The sequence below is a fragment of the Phragmites australis genome, chromosome 17 (genome assembly GCF_958298935.1).
Source record: "Phragmites australis chromosome 17, lpPhrAust1.1, whole genome shotgun sequence".
Taxonomy (NCBI): domain Eukaryota; kingdom Viridiplantae; phylum Streptophyta; class Magnoliopsida; order Poales; family Poaceae; genus Phragmites; species Phragmites australis.
Window position 1 is genome coordinate 17,563,453 of NC_084937.1, and position 10,703 is coordinate 17,574,155.

Consider the following 10,703-nt stretch of genomic DNA (forward strand, 5'->3'; position numbering starts at 1 on the left):
TTTTTTTGGCTTTTTTCGGCCCTATAAACGATGAATCAAGAACCGACTATCAGTGCTGGTTAGAGCCACCAACCAGCATTGATGGAGATTTTAGTGTTGGTTTTATAACTGACACGGATAGTCTGTGACTATCAGACTATTAGTGCCGAGTAATCAGTGTCGGTTCAAAACCCGTCGCTAATGACAATTTTGAACCAATACTGATAAGCGTTTCTGCAGTAGCGTGTGTATAAAGCATTTTGGAAAATGAACATATTTTTTAACAAAAAAGAGAGCAATTTACATCCCTTCATCACAAGGATGATTCTAGGATGGAAACGAATCAAATAATTCACTTTTCACATTGATATCTATATTTTAATACGAATATAAATACAAATTCGAATATCCTCAAATGCGAATACGAATCGGATAGTTCAAATCCAAATCCGCATTCAAATATCTACTCGATCGGGTTATAAGCAAATATCCTACACATTTAACGATAAGAATTTTTATTTTGGTGCAAAAAAATTTTGTTTACATTTGGAATTAATAGAATTATCGAAATTTTAGAAATTTTATTTGAAGTTCACGTCAAAAATTTAAATTATTGGTCAAATTTGACTGAAATTTGTTCCAATTTAATTGGACCGGAATATATAAATTTTGTTCACCTCTGAAATTTCTAAAATATTAGCAAAATTTGGTTCTATAATTGACGGATACGGATATTAACCATATCTATATCCGAATTTAAAGCAATTCGGATATCTACGTTTGAATCGGATTCTCAAAAGTGAATTCGAATACATCTATTTTAGTATCCGTTTTAGAAACAGATACAGATACAAATATTCATATTCATATTTTAACAAAAATAAATATCAGATAATTTAGATACCAACTATCTATTTTACATCCTAAGTGATTCAAGAGATCTCTCGTCGATGCAAGCTGCCACGTCGTCCCGCAGGCGCGCTCTCGCTTCCTTGTCTTCAGTTCAATTTGTACCTACCAAACGGGCACCTGCGCCTTCGTAGTTATTCCCACAAAATTTATTGCTTTACCCCAAATCCAACGCATGCATCTTTGCCGTCTCCATCCCAGTACAATCCATTGGCAAACCTCCATTTCACCGGTCCGCCCCGCCACAGCTCGGCGACGATGGCGGCGTTGGCAGCCTCCCGTGCAAAACGCGTACCGCCGGCCCTGCCCGCCTTGTTTGTCTCGTCCTCGGGCCACCCTTCCACGCGCTATATATAGACGCCATTGCAATCGCAAGCACCGCCGCACCTCGCTAGCTCTCAGTCACCTACAGAGACGAGACGACTTGGTTCGTTCGATCAGCTAGCTAGCCTACCATGAGCAGCAGCCGCACCGTCCCCATGGCGAGGTGCGCGGGCAGGATCAATACATATGACCGGAGGAGCCACTGCAAGGTGAAGGCTGTAGCGAGGGCTAGTTCATGGTCGGAGAGCATTGGGAAGGACTACTACAAGGTGCTGTCGCTGGAGCGCTCGGCGGCCGTGGGCGCGGAGGAGATCAAGCGTGCGTACCGGCGGCTGGCGCTGCGGTACCACCCCGACGTGTGCCCGGCGTCGCGGCGCGCCGAGTCCACGGAGCTCTTCCTCGAGCTCCGTCGCGCCTACGAGACGCTCTCCGACCCGGCGCGGAGGGTGCGGTACGACGCCCAGCTGAGGACGACGGGCGGGGAGGAGGCGGCGGCGAGGGCAGGCGTTGAATTCTCGAGGGACGTGTGGGAGGCGCAGCTGTGCGCGCTGCGCGCGCGCTCCCAGCGGCGGCGGCGGCCGCCGGTCTGATTAGGCGCACGAGGCACGCGTGACGAGTTTGGGATGTTCTGATTGTTCTTTGATCGCGAGACTCATTGCATCTGTTTTTTACTGGGGTGTACCTGAGTAGTGTGAAGTTATAACTTACAAGTCTGTATGTATTAATTCATCTCTTTAGAGTTTGTTTGGTTTAATGAAAAAAAGCAATGGATACAAATTTGTGTATGAAACAAATTAAACACCCATTGTACAAACTGCCGATCAAATTGATATTCATGAACCAGAGGTTACTTTGTTTCTTTGGCTGATCATAGCTTGGCAATTTGATTGACATATTATTTTTGGGTTTTCGTTTTTTTGTTGTAACAAGTGTTTATGATGGTGTAATGATTGTGTATCTCTAATTAGTACAGATGTTGTGAGTTGTATTTCCGTTATTAAAAAATGAAGCAGAGAAGAAAGGAAAGAAGATGAGCATAAAAGGGATCCACCTCATCACCACACCCTTCCATGTTCATCCACATATGTGGCGGTTAACCGTTGTTGGATGTGCTCACCACTTAATCTTTGCCACTCTACTACATCACCTTGTGTCCATTCTAATCTTTTAGTCGGTGACTACCGCCACCGAATTAGTAGCCCTAACCCTCGCCCTTCCCGCTAATTGTTGCACACCATCCTTGTCCAATATTATGGTGGGGCCATTATCTTGAAATACTTCCTCCAACCCCTCCATCCCTTAAACAATCCATTCTGGGTGAACCATAATCCGTAATCGATGGTGGCAGAGGTCATGGTGGATGGTGAAGCCAAAGAGGAGAACATCCAGGTGCACGAATTCTTTGCACGTCGATAGTGGCAGAGGACGTGGTGGATGGCAAAGCCAAAGAGGGAGGAGAACGGCCTAAGAAACTCGAGTGAGATCTTGCAATTTTTCGTCCAGAAAATCCGTTATTATGAAACCAGAAGCCTACATGAATAAGGCCCTTAAGGGAAAATTAAAGAAGAGGAGAAAATGTGCCATATCTAATGTAACTAGCGATCTACCTTGAAAATGAAACTCTTTTTCACGTTTCAAACCATATACCAGCATCTTTTCAAGTTTGCAGTGCTTGCTTGTGTACCTACCCAACAGAGAGTAAGCTAAGTTATCTGCAATGAAACAGTATCATATTAGAGTTGCACGTCCACTCGTGGTCCCGTTTTTGCATTACGTGTTGGCTGTTGCACAGCCTGTATTTCAATTTTCACACGTATGCCTGTATGTACTCGTTTATCTTTACTTGTCCTTCTCATCAGGTCTTCCCATCACGTTTTCTGGAGTTCGGGCTGAAATCTCGATAGGTGTGAAACATTCGTGAACGTGCGAAAACGAGCTCATCTCTTAGATGATGAAGAAAGGTGACCGCCAGCGGGGGTTAGGGGCTTTCTTTATCGCTGAGATTAGAAAAGCTCCTAGAGAAGGGAGGACATACTGACGGAGGAGGTGGGTACAGGAACAGAGTGGCAAGACGACTAAGGCGTCATTGGTCACAGACGGTGGAGGACCATCAAATAGGTTGGTGTCAGGATGAGGATCTCTAAAACAGTGAGGTTAACATGGCGGTGGGTATGGATCTGTTGACGGAGATGCCAGGAGGACGCAGGTGGGACGGGAAAGCGTGTCACAGAGGGAAGGGAGGTGAGAGAGACCACCTGATTTCAGACGACTGAAAAATAGCGTTGCTCTTAATTAATCATTCTGTCAATTGATTTAGTTCTCATAAGGTCTGACCGTCTTAATTAATTTATCTACTTATTTGATTTAGTCAATAATATAACAGTGTTAACCACGCAGCATATATATTCTAAAAGAAAATTTGAGACGCCGAGCGTACAGATGCGAGACAAACTAAACGTAAGCTAAATAATCATAAACATCTACCGATCGTGAGAAGACCATTCGTGCGTTAGAGGTGATGAAATACACGGCGACCATTTCAGTAACACAACTGCCCCTTAGATACGGTGCAGAGACCATTAGATGCACCAGAAGTGCCAAAGTGAGAAATAAGGGGAAATGTGTATTGATTTATGTGTGATGAGTGATTGATAAGATTATAGTCTTGTTTTGGTGAGTTTTGAGTTATATGGGCACATCTATATGTTGCAAATATAATCATGTGTCAAAAGGAAATAGAGCTTATGTTTTTGTCTCTAAGTCCAGTGAAATTGTAATCACTGTATGGTCCAGTGTATAGAAAATTATATACACTGAATAGTCCGGTGATCAGAGATAGTGTAACACCAGAGTATTTTCCATATAGAGGTAAAACTTGGACTGTGCACCAGATGATGCGGTATTCAGGAGATGTGAACACCCGAGCATTTTTCAGAAATATATGTTTTCTGTGCTAGGTGGAGTTTGACCCATCAAATAGTGGCGATAGAGCTCGATACACATTGGATAGTTTTTAAGAGAAGTCTGTTTTTAGTGCCAGAGGGAAGATGCACACCGGATGATCCAGTGATGAGCAGAGTGAGCATTGGAGGGTATACTAGACAATTAATCAGAGAGGATACAAAATAGGGTCTGATGCAGATATACTCACCGAATAATCAGGTGATGGACTTGGTACACACTGGAGGTTTCACTGGAGGGTTTTCCAGAAGGTTTTCAGTGGAGAAATCATTGCACACACCGAATGATCCGGTGTTCAGAGACAAGTGCATACCGGAACATCCGGTGTTCACAATTTTTCATGGTTTTGGTCCTTCGACGGGGATTTTGATATTGGGCTAAGTGGAGAAGCTTTTGGAGGTTTGGAGCTACATGTTTGCCTGTCTAATGTTGTGCATGTGATAGATGCAACTTGACGATCAACGACGGGATGATCAGGGCCAAACGGGGAGTTTAGTGCCGGATGATCAAGGAGGCCAGATAGGATCAAGGGTGATCCTAGCTGTGTACTTGGAGGTCAAGCAAAGCATGAAAAGAAAGATGAAGACGATGTGGTGATAAAGTCAAGCGAAGAGGATACCAGTGCAAGTGACAAGGCGGGTCGAGAGATCAGGAGCGGGAGAGACTTGCTGGCAGTCAAGATCGCAAGACGGAGTATATATATCAACATCGGGATGCTTACTTGGGGTCAAAGCAAGCAACAGTGAGTCACGCTTTGAGAAGCATATGAGGCGGTTTTACAGTTTGGCCTCAAAACCATGGAGGGATGAAGTGCACGTGGCATCATCGCAAATCAAGAGTCAAGGCAAAGCTAAGTCATGAAAGTGTCATAGTCATTCAATGGACAGAACGAAAAATGGACCAAAATACCTTGATGGTAGGTAGGAGACCATTGTAAGCGAGGGATATTTTGGGAATAAGGAAGCTTAAGGGCTAAGCTACCTCCCTAGATCTATAATAGAGGTGTAGGGCTATAGAAAATATTTGAGTCAATTATTTGAGAGCCTAGTGATAGGGTTTGGAAGAGAGAAGAGGATAGACTAAGCTTTGTAATATGTTAGAGCTTGTGTGAGAGGAAAGTATTTTGTAATCTGCCTAAAATATGGTTGACCTCTGTGTTTAATAAAGTTGATTTTCTCGTATGAGCTTGCGTTCATCTCCTTCTAGTCTCTTTCTTTTGGTTTTCTTACTTTTCTTGCAAGTCTTTATTTTTCAGTTGTGATTTTCATTTTTCTTTTTGAGCTGCAGTTTTTCCACCCTTGTGAATTTGATCTCTTTGTTGCTAGAGGCATAAAATGCGTGTACAATAGTATAAATTTGGGTCTCACATTCCCTTTCTTCTAAGTCATCTACTTGGAGAGTTTCTTCACATGGTGACCATCTTCTTGAGTTTCTTTTGAAGTTTCGAGCTTTTTGTGGTTATGATCATAGAATGATCTTAAATGGAACTTTATATTCATACCTCATCCATAGAATTACATGTTATCGGTTTTTTTTATTTGTTTCTCTTTATTCGCTTCCAATTCAATTTTTGACGTGCGTTGGGTGAAACAAAAGAAAATGCTATAGAATTTTGAAAGAAATTTTGTGAGGCGTATATTTACCCTACTCTAATCATCAATCTCGTTCATACATAAAGGAACACATGGGGAATCAGAATACGATTTATCATATCGTGTACTTTGTCTTACATAATGAACTCATTCAAGTTGAACAGTATACCGGTCCGTATTTAACTTAGAAGATCAAGTAAACTAACCCATGATCGATGAAGACTGCCGGCCTTTCATTCTTCAATGCAACCACCAAATCTTATATATAATGGTACGTATTCGTGTAGTTACAAGTGATGTTTTCTCTATCGACGCGATCTATAAACTACAACTTTCGGTTAAAATAGGCAAGAGGAAGGTAATTAAGAATATTGGAAGAGAGATTTTTGGATGATCTTTTGTGAAGTTTGCACAATTATATTTACATTAAGTATATGTTCAGTTAAAGGACATTTGTCATTTCATTCCCGTCTTCTAAGAAGACTCAAACTTTGGTCTAGACGTACATTTATGTTCTCAACCAACTTTCTTACCCAATAGGGTATCGATACCTAAACAAGAAGGAAATTTGGGTCTACCAGTGATCTTAATTACATTGATCTAGGTTAAGTTGCATAAGATATTTGATTGATCACCAGCTCAGATAACGAGATAAGAGAGAACGAAAGATAGGCCAAAGTTTGATTAGTAGCTGAAACAACGGGCTGCCGGCTAGTTTGCAACTAACCCTATACATACGACAAGAACCAACTTTTGATGAAAAAGATCTCGAGGAAGACGAGTGTTTCTGCATTCTTCACCGCTGCTAACTGCAGTCCGTTTCGCTACACACGAGGATATATCATGCGACTGTGGGCAGGCATCGATCACAATACAGTACAGTACAGTACTATGAAGACTTTAACTGTTGTGCTGAGCTGATTAGTTCATGTCATGCCTCATGTTCTTAAAACAACCATGGTTCAAATCAGATTCTAGCATACCCTATTTTAGAAAACAATCTTCTAATTAATCAACTCCGACCACGCAACAGTTTTTAGTTAGATGCTTGTATACCCCATTTTTTGTTAAATATATGGGCTTGACCCATTTCATTTTAAGATTAATTATCAATAAATCTCAAAGATACAATAAAAATAGTGGTAGTGGATTTAATCTCACGTTGCTAGTAGAGGTGGAGGAAGAGCAACTTGAAAGAAATGTGTCCTCTACCCCTTAGCACATATGGATGAGAGGAATATAGAAGACCACACGCTCGCGTTCGCTTGCTAGGTCAGGGCGTGGTGCCTCCATTTTACAATTTTATTCTTTTGCTTCGTGGGAAAATAGTACACAATTATATATAGAAATCATATCGGTTAAAAGTTCGATCATTGTGCGTAATCGAGTCCGATCGAGACGCGTATCAACTACTAGCTTTCTCTTCATATATCTATTGACCGTCGCTACAAAGTACACAATTTAGGGTTTTGCTTCCTTCTCTCTGGTCCGCTGCCACATGTAGATTACTTTATCCCGCCGTGACGGCATGTATCAGTGATCGGGAGAGCTTGTCTCCGGAATCCGTTGTTATTAAGATAATGCACCGGAAGAGAACGAATAAGATTTTTAAAGCACTCTGCGTAACTGCTTATGATCTTCTTTCTTATTGCCATCGACTGGTTGTGATATGCTTCTTGCTCATCTGTATCATCATCACGAGAGCTTCAACAAACTAAAGAAGGCGGAAAATAACAGTGATGATGTTTGCAAACCTGGAGGTGATGTACACGGTACATCATAAAACTGTTATGCTACCAAACCAATTAATTTTCATCATCATAAAGTCAAAGAATATAATTCAAAGAATTAATCCATGAGGTTGTTGTTCCGTCTCAAGTCAATCACCGAAACATGGTTACGCTATTTAGAAGGTGCCTTGAGTCAGAGATCCCACTTTCGTTCTCCATGTAAACTTCAAATGAGGTGTTTCTCGTCACCAGTATGTCGAAGGGCCCCAGTCCCGATGATTAAGAGACCAGTTGTGGATTCCTCTTTTGAACTAGATAACGCCCTGACACATATTTACATTCTTCTAGTTCGATGGAAACAATCCGTAGAAATGTCAAGTTTATCAACATACAACATATTGATTTATGAATTTTATGAACACTTGGTTACAAAGGATGAGAAAGATCTCTGATTTTTTTTATGAGAAACATCTCTGGAGGATGACAACTGTTTCTCCATCGCTGCTACCTACAATCCGCTACACGACAAAGTCATCTGATACCTTAAGATCCGGGTGCACAGATGCACTGTCCGGCAGTTTAAAGGTATATCCTACTGAGATAAAATGGCTCTAAATATTACATCTCAATGAAGGGGGGGGGGGGGGAGCGGTAGCATACATGTATGAATGCAGTCTTAACCGGGACACTGTATTTCACAGTATTATCTGTAACAGATGTGTAGTTTTATGGAATAGATATGCAATATTTTTTATCAAGTAAGTGTATTGGTTTTGAAATTTACCTAATATTGTTTTTTTCTAAAATTACTTGAGCCATAACTCGAACTTAAGACTTCTTATCTCTAATACTATATTAAGACTCATCATTTTACCTAAAACCCTAAACTAATAAGGAAGATGGATAATTAAATTATACTTCAACTAGTCCTATCGCATGTAGGCTCAACATGTGTCATTACATCAGTGACCTATGATGATCCACTTAAAAAAGCTTAGTGATGTATTAGTCCAATTTTTAAGAACACCGACCTATTTGCACGTAAGGGACAAGTTCAATAGCGCAATTCACTTTTGTCGAATAGATCAAACATATTTCCCTTCTGCAAGCCCTCACAAATTCTGTTAAAGTTTTTTTAGAAGAATAAAAAATATCGCATCATGTCTTTCAAAGTTATATAGGGATGACTGATTGAATCCAAGGGCTTGTGGAGCCTGTATGGTGCTATTGCCAACAATGCAGTGGCAGCCACCAGCGACTATTTTGAACCTTTTCTTAATAAAATTTTAAAAATATACACTCCCTAAGTGTACTTCCAAATCTAACCTTTTTGGCCATACCATGGGACATGGCATCACACAAGGATTTGACCATAGGTTTTGTCTATGGTTCATGGCGTAGCCAAACAGTTTATATTTGAAAATATAGTTGGCGAGGGTTTATTTTAATTTTTCTATAAAGTTTAAAAAATAAAAAAATTACCAGCAGCTAGAACGCGGTTTCTTCTTAAAAAAAGGAAAACAAGAAACTAGAACGCGGTTAGCTCCGGAGCACCGGGCAGTAGGTAGGTATGCCGTCCGCCGGTTGATGCAGGCCGCTGTGACACGACCTTGCTGCCTCCCCTGCCTTGGTCGTTTCAGCGAGTGCGTTGGTAGTCGACTGCGTATCTAGTATCTACTCGGCTGCTCCACTTCCTACGCACGCGACCACACGCTGCCGCTGATGGAGTCGAACACGGCGGCCGCGCACCGGTGTCCAATCTGCGTCGAAAGGGAACCGTGCTTGATTGCGGCGAGAACAGTTCACAGAAGCGCTTGCCATTCCTGCACGGTTGCACCCACTGACTTCTAGCCTCTCGATCGGGTTCCTCTCCTCGGTTTCAAGAAGATCAGTCATAGCTCGGCAGTATGTGTAACGGATTTAACGTGATTTCAATTTGTCTCGGGCGTAAATTTGCATCCAGTGTTGTTTACATTATAATCAAGCAAACTTTCAGGGAATGAATTACTACTACATACAACAACGAATTTATGATTTTCCACTTTACACAACTCAGACGTACACTCCAGTAAAACGCAGATGCCATGAGTCTCACGGTCAATCAAAGAATGAATCAGAACACAACGGGATCTATCGAACAAGCACGACACCTCCAGTAGTATCTCGTGATGAGCTATAGTTGTCATGCGCGCGCCCAATCAGACCGGCGCCCGCGGCCGCTCCTCTCCCTCTGGCGCCGTTCGGAGCGCGTCCGTAGCACGCACAGCTGGGACTCCCACACGTCCCTCTTGAACTCAACGCCCGGCCTCGCCGGCTCCCCGACTGTCCTCAGGTCGGCGTAGTAGCGCACCCGCCGCACCGGGTCGGAGAGCGTCTCGTAGGCGCGCCGCAGCTCCAGGAAGAGCGCCGTGGACTCGGCCCGCCGCAACGGAGGGCACACGTCGGGTAGTGCCGCAGCGCCAGCCGTAGGAAAGCACAACATATGATTAGATCTACTTATACTTAAAATTAGAAATCACAGGAAATAAAGTACGAGTAACATGTTTTTTACGTACTGGTCCTGCGTTATGGAGGTTGCTGAAGATGCTGATTGTACTGTGTTGATGGCGCGATTGATCCTGCTAATGACGCGCCGAATTTGTTAACGATGATAGCGGGCAGCGTCCAAATAACTAGGAAGACGAGCTGTGGTGAAAAACTTAAGCAGTCGTGCGAAGCGCTTCTCAAAAATCTTATTCGCCCTTTCCCGGTGCAAGATCTCAAGAGTAAGGGTTTCGGAGATCTGCTCTCCCGTTCACCGGTACACGCCGACGCCGGGATGAAATAGACTACAACGACAGCACAACCGAGAGAGAAAGAGGTAAAACCCTAACTCTTATATAGACTCGCGTAATGAGAGCGTTACTAATTTTAGGGCTACTCTCAATTAGCAGTCTATGTTGTACGTGTCACCGATAAGATGGAGATCCTTGCATACATATAGGGAGAAAATTCTCCCACCTCTACATCCATTAGCAATATGATACTAATAGAGGATGGACCTTAACATGAGTCACCTCTCCACAATATGAAATTTTGAGATTTATTAGGAATTATTACATGGGCCGGCCCCAATAATTCTAACAATCCCCTATTAGATCTTAAAGTTCATAGAGAATTGTCAGTTTCCCACTGTTGTTTGATATACCAGTATTTCTGTGGAGACTAT

At 42.4% G+C, this 10,703-nt stretch overlaps 2 protein-coding genes across 2 annotated transcripts; one reads left to right on the forward strand and one right to left on the reverse strand.

The window, feature by feature from the left end:
• Positions 1–1,069: 1,069 nt before the first annotated feature.
• On the forward strand, positions 1,070–2,069 carry LOC133897492 (chaperone protein dnaJ 20, chloroplastic-like). Its single transcript, XM_062338237.1, has one exon. The coding sequence runs from the start codon at positions 1,344–1,346 to the stop codon at positions 1,800–1,802; it is 459 nt and encodes a 152-aa protein (XP_062194221.1). The 5' UTR covers positions 1,070–1,343; the 3' UTR covers positions 1,803–2,069.
• A 7,608-nt stretch (positions 2,070–9,677) lies between these two features.
• LOC133896928 (chaperone protein dnaJ 20, chloroplastic-like) lies at positions 9,678–9,977 on the reverse strand. Its single transcript, XM_062337559.1, has one exon. It carries the CDS (start codon positions 9,975–9,977, stop codon positions 9,678–9,680), a length of 300 nt encoding a protein of 99 aa, XP_062193543.1.
• Positions 9,978–10,703: the final 726 nt, after the last annotated feature.

Excerpts from the sequence above, each read along its gene's own strand:
- LOC133897492 (XM_062338237.1), top strand. The coding sequence starts at position 1,344 with ATGAGCAGCAGCCGCACCGTCCCCATGGCGAGGTGCGCGGGCAGGATC.
- LOC133896928 (XM_062337559.1), bottom strand. The coding sequence starts at position 9,977 with ATGTTGTGCTTTCCTACGGCTGGCGCTGCGGCACTACCCGACGTGTGC.